General features: G+C 52.6%; 1 protein-coding gene across 5 annotated transcripts in view; it reads right to left on the reverse strand.

The window, feature by feature from the left end:
• The window catches only part of SHANK2 (SH3 and multiple ankyrin repeat domains 2), a 483,554-nt gene that overhangs the window by 30,452 nt on the left and 439,269 nt on the right, over nucleotides 1-13,833 (reverse strand). For all 5 annotated transcript variants that reach the window (XM_051965794.1, XM_051965793.1, XM_051965791.1 and 2 more), the window contains one exon: nucleotides 12,139-12,219. In XM_051965794.1, the coding sequence (XP_051821754.1) occupies nucleotides 12,139-12,219 (81 nt within the window). The remainder of the gene's footprint in view (nucleotides 1-12,138; nucleotides 12,220-13,833) is intronic.

The raw sequence follows: 13,833 nt of genomic DNA on the forward strand, positions 1-13,833 counted from the left end.
CTCCACTGCCACGTCCACATCTGGCTCGGAGAGAGCAAGGAGCCCGTCGCTACCCGAGCCAGCCCAGGTCTTCCCTGGACCTTTCATCACTTGGAGCTTTTCCCGACATGGAGCCTAATGTTTCTCCTTGCTCCCAGTTCTGTCCTCTGGGGCTAATCAGAGGAAGCTGGGAAAGCTCTTCCAGGATACGAGGATCAGTTCAGAGGGATGTGACTCTTTCCAACAATGAGACGACTCCAGATCTTGTGATCTTGTGAGGAAGAGAGCCATCTACGCCCAGAGGCAGGACTGTGGGGGCCGAGCGTAGACACAATAGCATTTTCACTCTTTGTCTTGTCGTTTGTTTGCTTTTTGTTTTCTTTCTCATTTTTTCCTTTTTGATCTGATTTTTCTTGTGCAGCAAGATTATTGTCTAAATCCGTATACCTATATTGGATTAAAAAATAAAGTTCTCTGTTTCTACTAAAAAAAAATCAACTATATAAGGACATCAATCATTCCCTGCTCCCCTCCTCTGGCATTGTACACGTAGAGCAACTGAACATTCAGGCGCCCAAACTGTTCCACAACAGGTCTCCTGAAGGACCTTCTGGGCTCCGGTCACCACGCTGGCGTAAGAGGGGCCTTCTTCACCGGGGCAGGCCCACGTGGCCGTTAGCAAGTTTTTGGTTGCTAAAAATAATCCTGAGGAAAAAATGCAAAACCAGCAAGAAGGAAAGCAACCTAAAAACCAGCTGCAGAAGAGTCTTTCACTGGGGACAAATGGCAACTTAACGCCGGGGGCCACAGACAACAGGGCCGGGAAGTCAGGCAGCATCTATTAAGCACCTACAGTTTGCCAGGCATTGTGCTGAGTGTGCACAAGAAAGACCCAGGGGTCTGAGCCTCCGAACTCGATGGTGGCTACCCTCAGAAGGGCGCGAGTGCCGTCAGGTGGTCGAGGGCTGCGTTTGCCTCCGGGATGATTTGGGTCAAGACATAAGTAATGATTCAAACTGACTTAAAATGACAGGGAGAATCAGGATGAACATAGAAATCCTTCCAGTGAGAAGTGGCCTAAAAAAGCCTGGGCAGCCCAGGAAGATGAGCTCCCTTCCTTCTCCTGGCAGCAAACTCCTTATTCCACAGACCCCATGAGGTAACAGATGGGCAAGCCCTTTCAGGCACAACAGGGTGCCCCCTGTGCGCGTCCTTTCTTCTTCCCCTCTGAGGAGGAGGATGGGAGGAGACCTCCAATCCTGGGCCGTGAGCTGCCTCAGTGAGGGAAGATCCACATCCTTGAGTTCACAGATCTTTCAATCTGAGCTTTAACATCACAGTTCTGAAACAGACCCGAGACCGGGACTCTCCACCTCGCCTCTCACTAGGCCGGCGACGAGTCCATCCTGCATTCTCCTTCTCTCACCGGAGAATCGTCCATGGCACCCCCACTGGAGGAGGGTCTCCTCTAAGCCCTGACTTCCAGACTCTCTGGACCTCATTTCCACTCCCCCGAGTGTCACTGGATGTGATGTCTTCCTCTATTAGAACAGAAGCTCCCCGAGGGCAGGGTCTGAATTTCTTTCTGCTTGTATCTGTATTCCCAGGAACTCCCACTTTTAGAAGGTCGAAGGGCACAGAACAAAAATCCCCTTCACAATGTTCTTACTGAAGGAAATAAAAAGAGATGCTCCAAGTGCTAACAATTCAGAAGTCAGAACACGGCCGGTAGCTGCCGGCAGCCAGGAGCAATTTGGACCTTCCGATAATGGACGACTTTCCCCGAAAACCTTGCAATAATTGACTTCTTTCCTGACCTAACAAAGATCATTAGGAAAGAGAAACAACAGTGTCTTCATTATTTTTTTAATTTTTATTTTTGTTCCTTCATTTCAAAATACTTTGTTCCCTTCCAAACTGGCCAGAGAGTGATCCCTAATAGCAAAGAATAAAAGAGAAAGGGAGGCCGGGCGGCAGAACTAGCCGACCCTCTGGCTGCATCTGCCGGTCTGCATGCTCTTCCTCCACAGCCCACTTTTGTTCAAAGGCTGAGGAGAGGCACATTTTGCACCGTTTGTGTTTGTTCCTTCCATCTCATTGCCGGAGTCATCGTAGAAACCATTTTCTTGGCTCTTTGTTGGTTTTCCTTAGCATGGGTTCGCGGAAGTCTTCCCTGCTTTTACGGATCCTTCGTATTCATTGTTTTGTATGGTCTGGTAAGCTTCTATTCCAGCCATGTGCCGTGATTGTGTAGCCATTCCCCAACCATCAGGAGACTACTTTGTTCCCAATTTTTTTGATGCTACAAAAACTGTTAGGATGTATACAATGTGATGTAGCCAGACCTTTCTGGTTTTTATCCGCCTTGGAGCAGGTGCCCAGCGGTGCGATCTCGGATCGAGGAGCAGGGACTTTTGGTTCACTTGATGTATCCAGATCTTTCTTTCTGTCCACTTTGGAGCACATGGGCAGCAGCGGGATCTTGGATCGAGGAGCAGGGACTTTTGGGCCACTTTTTAAAACTCCTCCTACTAATCCAACTAAGCTGACTTTTGGGATGGGATCAGAGAGCTGAAATGGCAGGAGCTGGCACGGAGAAGCCCCATTGAGGACACCTTGTCCACTCTCCACTTGCTTCCTCCACTCCGCCCCAGAATCCTCCCTGTGCTTGAAGCACTCCTCCTCATGCTTGAAGCACTCCTTCCCTTGCATCAAGGCAGATTTGGGGAGAGTTAATTAGCCAGGTGGCTGTGACCAGCCTGTGGGAACGCGCCAAAGGCAGAGAGAGGCGGCCAGTGGGGTGGCTCCTTCCTGCTTCCTCACCAATACAGCCCCAGGAGGCTCTGCAAGGGGGTGGGGTTAGTGCGGTTGGGGACAAAGACTCGGTGTCAGGTGAGAGCTCAGGTGGTCAGCACTGTGCAGCGGTCCCTGGGGCGAGGGCCACAGGGACCCGGGTGCCGGCCTAGATTGCTGCTGGCCCTCCAGGGTGCAGGGGGTGGTGAGCAGAATAGGGTTTCGGCAGTTTGGTTATAAACGCACCAGTGGCCTTCTTGCAAAAGCTCGTTGCTCGGGGCAACAGGATATTTCTGTATTTTGTAATTAATGCAGGAGGAGGCATTTTCCAATTGTTTTTTGGTGGAAAGAGTACGCTTTTCCGTAGCATCAGAAATAGTCAATAAATACTCCAGCTCTTCTCTGGAGAAACAAAGCCCACCGCTTTGCAGCCTGGGAGGATTGAGTGGAGCAGCAACCTGAGCTCAGGCCCTCGAGCTCTAAGAAAACCCTGCCCCGATGTGCCCAGGAAGGACCCGGAGGAAATATTCCAAGAAAAAGGCGGGCAAGAGGCTTTATCAAATGGGACAGAGTGGGCCGGGAAGTCCCAGGAGCCAGGGGGTCACAAACAGGCCGTGGCTCCTGTCCACCTTCTGCCCTTTATAACAGGTTAGTCCTGGAAGATCCTCGAGGGCAGGTGCTGCCCTTTGCTACTTTTTGTATTGCCAACACAATGCCTGGAACACAGTAGGTGCATAATAAATGCTCACTGATTGATCTCAAGGCGGGCCATCTCCAGGTAATTTTGAAGTGGATTGCTGGAAAGGAAACAGCTGACACAGCTTGACTTCAACATGATGGAGAACGCTCCTGGACAGTGGCCAGGTCGTTAGGAGAGTGGCCACAGCCTCAGGCCGCTGCTGCTGACTCCCAGGGGTCCAGTGCCGAGCTCTGCATCTGGCTGCTCTCCCATAAGGCCTGCAGCCTGAACCGGCCATCACTGAGGGCAAGCGCAGCTGAGACCGGGGGACAGGATCCTGCACAGGGTGTCCAGGGCCCATCCTGGGCCGGATGACGCCGGAGGCAAAGACGTTCTCTGCTGTTCTTTTCCAGATCCTCCCCGAGCAATCGAGCTGGGGGCAGAGATGGCTCTCTTGGGCTCGTCTACACAGAAAGGCTTTCTTTCCTACACATTTTCATTTCAAACTCATGTATTTTCTTTGAACCTAATGAAAAAACCCTGGCTTCTTCCCTCCAGAATGCCCGTGTTTTGACATGTGCCTTCTCCCGGCTGCCCAGAACACAACTATTCACTGACATTTAGAATGACTGATTTTTTTAAAAAATTAATTTTTTTTTAGAGCAGGAACCTAAACAAGAGAGAGAAATTTCTGCTTGGGCAGGGATTTCTCCCCAGGAGTTCCCCCCAGAGAGGAAGGATGAGACAAGAAAGTATAAATAAATCAATAAAAAGGGCCAGGCGCTTCGCTTGGCGTTGGGGACCCAGAGACAAAAGGAGAAGGCTACTTTTCTATTCCATGGCACCAAGGTCTCCGAGGATGTACGAGCCGTTGCTGCAGCCTGGATCCTCCTGGTCTTCTGCCTGGAGATTCCGAGATCAGGCTCCCCATCCTCCCACTGGAGACGGGCAGCCACAGAGCCAGAGGCTCAGGACATGGCCCTGCGCTGTAGGGTCCATCTCTCCCAGCTTGCAACGGGAGGAAGAGGACGCTCTGCTTCCCCAGTTCCCAGCCCAGAGCATCATGGCCGAAAGGAGGAGCACCAGGACAATGGCTTACTTCCTGCAGGCCAGATGGAGATGGGGCTTTTTTTTTTTTTTTTTAAACAGGGGAGTCCTTCCTTCCTTCCTTCCTTCCTTCCTTCCTTCTTCCTTTTTAAAAAAAGCTTTTTACTTTCAAAACATACACACAGATAATTTTTCAGGGGGTCCCTTCTTGGCTGGTGTATTAGACTGTGGCTAAGGACTTTCCCTTAAAAAGCTCAGGCTGCTGGGAAAGGACTCTGCAATCTGACGAGCGGCCTTTAAGAGAAGGTGACTTATTGCAGAAATGCCCTCCATGCAACCCATTTTTTTGGAAGATTGCGATCCCTGTTCCAGGTTCCATGAATCACTTTGCCCAATGGTACTGCTGTAAGGGAGCAGCTCTGAAGGTGCAGCCAGCCGCCCCTCAGACTGGTGGCAGGGAAGGGGCCAACAGGAAGGATCCCCGAGCTCTCCACGCAGGTGCCCTTTGGGGAAGTGCTGGCTTGGGGCACTGGCCACCGGCTCTCCTTCTACCTCTCCGGCCGTGCCATCTTGGCTAAAAAGGAAAGAAAAATGGAGACCCCAGAAAAAAGGGGCATCATGGGACAGGAAGAGAGTCCGGCCCGGGTGTGTGCACTCCTGGGGTTGGGGCCGGTCAGGGAGGCGGATTTGCTTTAGGAACATCATCTGACCATCGAGTTCTTCATCCCAGCCCCCAAGAGCAGCAGCCTTGAGCTATGGCCTAGGGAACCTACCAGTGATTCTAGTGAAGAGTAAGGGAAGGAGACAAAAGGCAAGTGGGCTTGGGGACCTCACGTCGTATTTCCTGGAAAGTGTGTGTGTGGGTGATTCAGGTGCCTGAGTGACCCGCTGGATGACCCCTCCCCATCTTCCCCAGAGATAAGGTCAAAGGTTTCCTTCTATAACATGGGGCTTCCCAGAGACGGAGGCAGGGACTTCTCAGTAGCATCAGGTCAGCAGCAGAGCATGCAAAGGAAGAAGGGGCCACGGTTTCAGAAATCCTGCTCCTGTTTTTGCATCATGAGGCTGTACACGTGTGGGCTGACAGGGGTGGGCTGCCCTCGGTGACATCACGGGTCGCTGGCTTGCCCAGAATGGACAATCGCCCGTCTCACTGATTAACGGGCGTGTTTTATTTGTATATTTGTTCACGGGAAGGACCCAAGATGTTCCTGTACCGAAGGGATTTTCTGTGGCACATGGAACAAAGGGCAGCGTCCCCAATACTCATGGGTGCCTCACAGGAGGATCCTCATCAAGCCCATTGGGGAGACTGAGTCACGGAGGAAGCCGAGGCCTCAGGGCTTGAGGTGAGCCCCGGCTAACGGCGTCCCCAGGGCGAGATGGGAAGAAGTGGAGGACGGACGGTCCCTTTGTCAGCAACATGCGATCAGGGGCTGTGTTCCTAGCCCCCGGCATGCATTCTGGCCAAGCTCCGGACCCTGTGGGGACGGTCTTGAACCTGAAGCAGGAGGCGTTACTGCCATTATTGCACCTGAAAGTTAGGAAAGAATCTGGGGAGGAAAATAAAACACGCGAGGGAGGAGCCACAGATGAGAGAACGGTGAAGGGCGAAGGGATGGGAGCGGGGAAAGGGGCTGGGGGATGGAACCGCTCTCTGGGAGCCGTAATCCATCACACGGACAGGACAAGCCGGAAACAACAACGAGGCTCATGGGACACCGGACGGCCACTGAAGCGGGACCGGACGGCACAGTGACAAGGGGCCACTTTGTGCGACAGGACGATGGCAGACAGCGTCACCAACAGCACAGCCACAACAACACAGCTTGAGCTTCCCCTTACCCTTCTTCTTCCGCACTGAAGCTTGGAAACAGAAAGGGAACGGACGGTAAATCACTCTGGAAGGCAAAGCCCTTTTACAAAAGCTCCCCCCAGGACGGCTTTTGGAGAGCAAGCCTTCCCTGCCCACGGTCCTCGGGGAGGGGACACGAAACTTCTGAAAAACTCCGTCCTCAAAATGAGACAACGGCCACTGAAGGCTCGGAGGATCCGGAGCTCGGAGGGATCTCGGCCATCACCGGGCCCATTCGTTCACACTTTTGTTCACTCACGGGTTTTGGGTATGAGCTGACCCCATTTGGGTCACAGATCCCTACGAGCAAAGGGCCGCTGAAAGGCCCTCAGAGAATCCTGCTGCTCCCAGCTCCTTCACAAAGGGCAAGTAGTCACTAATACCACCACTGCAAGGATTTAAAACACCCTGGCAACCTTCCATAGGGATTAAATGATACGATTTAGGTCCCCAGTGGACCTTGAGTCTTTCAGGCCGACTCCCTCTTTTTACATGGGAGAACAAGAGAAGAAAAGAGAGGAGGAAATGCTGAAGCCATTCACCGAGAGGTCTCTCATCTTCTCTTGGTCTCACATGTCTTTTGCCACCATCTCCTCCTTCATGAAGAGTGCTCAACTCTTCGGCTCCACCCTGGGCTTCTCCAGCACATCGCCTTATCCCTCCTCCCATTCTCACTCGTTTCCCACTCCTCTTGTCTGCCAGCTGCCTCTATCCTGCCTACAAACACGTCTCTACCTCCCGCCTTCAAACACATCCTCACTTGGCCATTCGTTCCCTCTCTCTCCTCCCTCTGTGAATGAACCTCTCGCGAAGGCTGTGTCTACGACCGAGGCCTTCGCTTTCTATCCTCTGTCTTACTTCCCGCAGTCTCACTTTTGACTTCACTGTTCAACTGATGTCGCTCTCTCCAAAACTGCCAATATTCTTTTACATATAATTCTCTCTTCTCCCCCTCATCTTTTTGGACTTTTGTGCAGCCTGATACTCTTTTGTTCTGCTCTTCGTTGGGTCTTCCACCTGTCTGACTGCTCTTCCTTAGTTTTCTTTGTGAGATATTACTCTAGGTCACGGGCACTTGCCCTGGGTGACCAAGACTCAGCAAACAACAACTTCGGGATCAGTTCCAACCTCCAGCCAGCTTTTTTTGGGACCGTGAGTGAAGAATAGCTTTTGCATTTTAAAAAGGGAAAATAATCCATTCTTAGCTCATTGACCATAAAAAGTCAGGTACAATCCGAATGGCTCTAGAACTTTGGTTTCCTGAGCCCTGCTCTATCCGCTTCTCCTTTTGGACTATTTAGCTTGTTGACTGCATCCCTTAGATTCAATGGCCAAAGACCATCTGTAGATGATTCTCAAATCTATATATCCAGCCCTTACCTCTTTCCTGACCTCCAGCCTTATATGATCAGCTACCTATTGGGAATCTAGACTGGATGATCCAGAGACATTTTAAACACAACAGTCTAAAATTGAACTCATTATCTTCCTTTCTAAACTCTTTTTGTCCTGGCTTCTCTGCTACTACTATGAGTGTCACTACTCAGGATCAAAGTCAGCCTTCCCTCCCTCCCTCCTCCTGCTGCCCATGTCCAATCTATTGCCCAGACCCGTCGATTTGACCTTCCTAACACAACTCAAAGATTCCTTTCCCCATCTTTCTTAACACTGATCCTTTCCCTAGTCTAAGCTTAGCTCTAATGGGTCTTGTTTGGACATCACTGTCTCCAGATTGTCTCCTCCGTTATACCAGAAACTCCTTGACTGAATACCTGGCACACAGTAGGGGCTTAATCAACACTTGCTGATTTGACTTGCCTTGGGCTAGTCACACTAGCAAAACATACTAACAGAGACAGGTTCCTCTTCCCTAAAGACAGGATTGCTGCTACCAGAAGGAACTCAGCTGATAATGTCCTGAGCAAAAACCAGATGCTTGTGGTGTTTCTATCACAACTGTCAATGGAAAGTAAGGGATTCAATGAAGAAAGGCAGATCCAGAAAGATCCCAGCTGACTAAGCAGGATTTAGAAGGTGGGATCTGAGATTTCTGGACCTTAGTTTAAAACATAAGAATGTTGGGCTTTTTGCTCTGGGACCAGGGATGGAATATATCTCACAAGAGCCAATGATAAATAAGTGTGTGTGTGCATGTGTGTGCGTGTGTGTGTGTGTGTGTATTATATCTATCTTTAATAGCCTAAAACTGCGCTGATACTTTGGGGATATGCTGTATATGTGTGTACACACATCAACACACACATGCCTCATTGACATATATATGTGTACATATCCTGGAGTTCTATGACTGATCAAGAAGGCTTGAAAAGGGAGAGAAAAAAAGCTCTTCATACAGATCCCAAAGCCTGGTCTCCAGAGAACGTAGTTATGGCGTAGGATGGAGGTCGGCAGAAAAGAGAACCAGCAATTCATGGGAGACAGTATCCAAGAAGATAATCAGCAAGAAAATGTCCATCTTTGTCACTCACGTTGATTCGATCTCATAGCTATTACTGAGATTTGGCCCGAGACCCAACAGAATAGATAATCGATGTAGCAGAATGGTACATGTGGGGAAATGGGGGGACCTGGAGGGGAAACACGGCCCAAAAGCTACTTCCCCGTAGCGGGGGGATACAACGGCCCTCTGGGATCCAAGGGGAATCCAATGGGGCATTCGGGAAATGGGTCCCAAAGAGCATGGGATGATGTGGAGATGGGCCAGGGCAGACCTCAGCTGTTGCATCCTGCTTTTGCCTCTTACTGGATCCCCAGTCCTAGTGTAGGAACAGATAAGTCCTTAAAGAATAAATCCTCATTGATTGACTTACTGACTAAAGAAAAAAACAACAGGAACGGAGGTGGGGGGAAGAAGACCCCTCCTCTCAGAGTTTCTACGTCATCGGGAGGGGGAGGAAAGCTGAGTAGAGTTACATGTAGTCTTTAGATTTGGGAAGAATGGGTACAAGGTTTACAGAGAATGAACAGGAAGGATACAAGGGCTTGGTCTTTTTTAATTTTTTAAAATTTTAACTTATTTTTTAATAGCTTAATCCTTTATAGGGGAAGTTGGGAGAATGAGAAGCCTTTAAGAATAACTATATAAAACAGAAGCAGAAATTATTCCACTGAGAAGCAAAAAAGGTGGGCTGCCAACAGAGACAAATGTGGCTACACAGGGAACTCCTAGACCAGCTGGGGTTTTAAAAAGGCACATATAGGGGGTGGAAACGAGGAAAAAGAGCAGATGAGGAACCCAAAGTCGCAGCACAGCGCTGTAAGCAGAGCGCCAAAAATAGGAAGTGAACAGGAGCCAAAGCTGGAGATGACAGTTAAGCACATAGAGAGATACAGTGGACAGAGAATCAGGTCTAGAGTCAGGAAGTTCCGAGTTCAAATCCAGCCTTGGTCACTGACTAGTCATGTGACCCTGGGCAAGTCACCTCATTTCTGTTTGCCTCAGTTGTCCCTTCTATGAAATGGAAATAATAATAGCATCTACCTTCCAGGCTAGTTGTGAGGATTCAGTGATTTAATACTTGTAAAGTGCTTAGCCCAATGAGTAGCACATAGTAGGACAGGATGACAATAAACAAAGGCAAGACAGATGACCCCTCATCTTTCATTTTTTTTTTCTTGGCCAAGAACTAATCTTGGATGGGAAGGGTGATTGTGGTTCCCAAGATGGCTAATGTGGCAAGAGAGCATCTTTATATCATACCGGGAAACCCAAGTCTTGGAAGATTTGGTGGATGTGACGGTGAAGGCACTATGGGTGACGGAAAGCTCTCGCTGAAGGGGGCAGGGTGCCCCAGAGCTGGAGAAGGGCAAACATTGTCCCATTTTTTAAAAATCACAAAAGAGAATAAAGTCTTCACACCTGCCGCCGGGCAAAATTGTAGCACCCGTCGTTAAAAGAACAGACTCTGTCACGGTTTGGGGACGTGTCGGAATCAGGGGTGATGCTGCGATTAGAAAGAGTCGCCTGATGTGCAGAACGGGGGGTGCTGGGAGCACGCTGCACTGATTTCTGGGAAGCACTCATGTGCTGCCCGCTGGACAAGATGGCGGCGAGCCGACAGCTCAGCTTTGGTGGGCTCAGGACTTGCTGAGTGGCGAGACCCTCGATAGTAGCTTTTCAGGTCTCTAGGGGAGGACCTCGGGGGGCTCTGCTTTTATTTTTGCCACCGTTCTGTGTGCTGTCCGTGGATGGCAAGATTTCTCTTGTCCAAATGATGCGAGACTAGGAGACGGACCTGATGTATCAGGGACAAAGTCAGGGTCCCAAAAGACCACAAGAAGCTAAAACTAAACTAAGTAAGTTGAGTTAATGGGATCCATATAAAATTTATATTTGGACTGAAAAAAAAAGCAGCTGCTCAGAATCAACTTTCCCCCCGGGGTTCATTCTGGGGGCTGCAGGGGTGAGTTGGAGAGGGTCCTGCCACCGAGACACGTGGACCGTGTGGTGAACAGCAGGAAATAGAGCTGCTTTCTAAAGTCAAATGGGGAGGGGTTCAGAGCAGAAGGCGATAAAAATGGCTTCAGTTTAAGGGCAACAGTTAAGCCACAGAGCTACGGCTGCCATGACAGCCGCTCTCAGCCTCGGGCATGGAGGGTTTGCCCTTCCTGTCCCCTCGGCTCCCGCTCCCACTGCCAGGGACACTAGTCTCCTTTGGGGGTTTTGGATTGGGGACCAACGTGGCCAGGCCATTTTCTTTATGATTAAGGGGGGCTGTTTCTCTCATGACTTCTGAGGGCAGAGCACAGACGCCGGCCTTGGAAGTCCAAGGTGACAGAATCAGGCCACCCGGCCCTGTCTCCCTGAGCAGCTCCTTCCACACCGGCCCATCCACTGAACAAGAGCAGAGGGCTGCGGGGACACAGTCTGCGGGGACACATCCCGCGGGGACACGGCCTGCAGGGACACGGCCTATGGGGACACACCCTGCGGGGACACACCCTATGGGAACATGGCCTGGGAGGACACACCCTGCGGGGACACACCCTGCGGGGACACAGCCTGCGGGGACACATCCTGCGGGGACACACCCTGCGGGGACACGGCCTGCGGGGACACATCCTGCGGGGACACGGCCTGCGGGGACACACCCTGCGGGGACACGGCCTACATGGACAGCCATGGCCGCTCCCTCTGCGGCCATCAGCCAGGAACAGTTACTTGGCCTCCCAGGGCAGAGTTCCCTCAACTCCATCCCTCGGGAGGACACAGAGAGCACTGACCCTAAGGGCAACGCTATTCTCCAAAACGGCCGTTTGCGCCAGAGGAACGGGCCTGGGCACCCCGCAGCCCTCTGTCTGTCTGTCCCTTCCCCCACACGTTTCCACACTGCTGGGCTAAGTGCTCAGCGCTCCCCCGAAAGCCAACCAGAGCAAAGGGCCCTTGAAGTCGCCCCCCGGACACTTACCTTTGTCCACTAGTGAGAGGCCCAAAAATTCAAAACAAAACAATATTAGATCCCATGGAAGGGCAGGAGGGCAACACTCACTCTCAAATGTCCCTGAGAACGTCACCAAATACACCCCCCAACACACAGATGACGTCACCGCACGTCAGACGGGGAGCCGGGAGCCACTCGCACGTCAGCCTCCCACACGGTCATTCGCAAACGGGACGAAAGCGGTTTCTAAGGGGGCAGCGTCATGCAGGGAGGGCCATGCGCGTCCCGGGCGCCCCCAGGCCGCAGCGTCCCGGCCGGGGCTTCTCGAGGGCCCGGGCCCGTCTCTCCTCCCGCAGCATGCTGTGAGACCCCGGGGCGCTTACCAAGCTCTTCCAGCTCGGAGGTCATAGATTTAGACCGCAAGGTCAGGGCTGTGGTCGGCGCTCGCTTGGGAGGCGGAGGGGCTTCACGGAAGAGTAAACAAAAGCAGACACAGAGCGTCAGTAGCAGGGCCCGGACCCAGGCCCCCAGCTCAGGGCTTCCCCAGCGTGGAAACAGCCGCCCGTGACGCCGGCCCTGGGAGGGGCCCCAGCCGGAGGTGAAGCGGAGCCTCGGGGCCAGTCACGGGCGGGATATTTCCAGGTTACGGTTATTAGATGATCACGGTGGGCTTGGGAAATTAGTGCGTTTAGGATGGAGCGTGACGGGCCCTCCGGGAGAAGCCGCTCTCGCCTGTGTGCACAGACAGACTGGGGAGAAGCCCCCTCCCTCGGCCCCTCGCCCGGCCCGGCCCCGAGCTCAGAGGCCAGAAGGGAAGGCCCGGCTTGGATGGAGACGTGAGCTCATCAAAAATGGGTTTATTAGGTCCTGGGCCCGGGCCCTGCTGAGGGCGGCCAAGGTTGGGGATGAAAAGAAAAATTCAGGGGTCCTAGTGGCAGAGTCTGGGACTCGGCAGGCCCCTCTTCCTGGATCGCCCCTGGAGTCGGGGGCTCTGTGCACAGGCGGGGCAGTAGCAGCCCCTGGTCACCGTGGGCCGGCTGCTGCTCCCCGGCGGGGCCGCGTTAGGTGCTTGGGGAGATGGAGGTTAGTGCGTGAGCCCCAGCAAATGGCCACTCGTGGAGCCCGTGCCCACGTCGAAGCCTCTGCTGGGGGCTCCTCTGCCCGAGTGACCTTAGTGTGGTGCTTGCTCTGGCGACGAGGCTTCGGGGCCTAAGGCTACAGCTGGGGGGCACCTCCCAGGCACCCTTTCCAATCTGCTCATTCTACAGATGAGGAAACTGAGGCTCTCCAGTCTTAATTCCCACCCAAAGAGCGAGGGACCCCTGAAAGACTGCTCCATGTTCCCAGCCCCTGTTTTATGAAGTTCTCACTCCTACCTTCCCACCTAAAGAGCTGGAGGGACCCCTGAAAGGCTGTCCCAAGTTCCAAGCCCCTGTTTTATGAGGTTCTCAGTCCTAATTCCCCACCTACAGAGCTGGAGGGACCCCTGAAAGGCTGCTCCAGGTTCCCAGCCCCTTGTTTTTATGATGCCCAATTCGTGACTCTTCCCCTTACTCTCCGTGGCCTTGAAGGTCGGCAGATTCCAGGAGGAGAGAACCAAGAGGCCTCCAGAGCCTCTGACAGACATGGCCCCCCTCCTCCCCACCAGCTGGAAGCAGCCACTCGGGCCAGGCCGGCCGCCAGGACGTCTCTGGGTCCCCATTACACGGCAGCTTCTGTGCCCCCGAGGGGCGGGCCCGGAGGGCGATCCCGGCACTGGCCACGGTCCCTTGGCTTTGTCCAGAACCCAAGGTCAGCGGGCTGTTTTCCTTCCTACTTCTCAACTTGGAATCAAGACAAGGGGGAAGGGCGACAAGAGTTTTCTTATCAGGGAAGGAGAAGCAGCCTCTCCTACGCTCTTTTCATAAATGTCTCAATCCAGTGGGCGCGGAGGCTTCAGTTACAAAAGCAGTTCCTAAAGATGGGGGGTGGTTTTCAGATGGAGTCATGAGCATGAATGGGACCCTCTTGCCTCCCGCCCCCTCCCCGCCCTGCCAGTCCCGGCGGGCTTGGCCAGACCAGGGTGTGGCCCGTGGTCC

Source organism: Antechinus flavipes, chromosome 6, assembly GCF_016432865.1.
Source record: "Antechinus flavipes isolate AdamAnt ecotype Samford, QLD, Australia chromosome 6, AdamAnt_v2, whole genome shotgun sequence".
In the NCBI taxonomy this organism is placed as follows: Eukaryota; Metazoa; Chordata; class Mammalia; order Dasyuromorphia; family Dasyuridae; genus Antechinus; species Antechinus flavipes.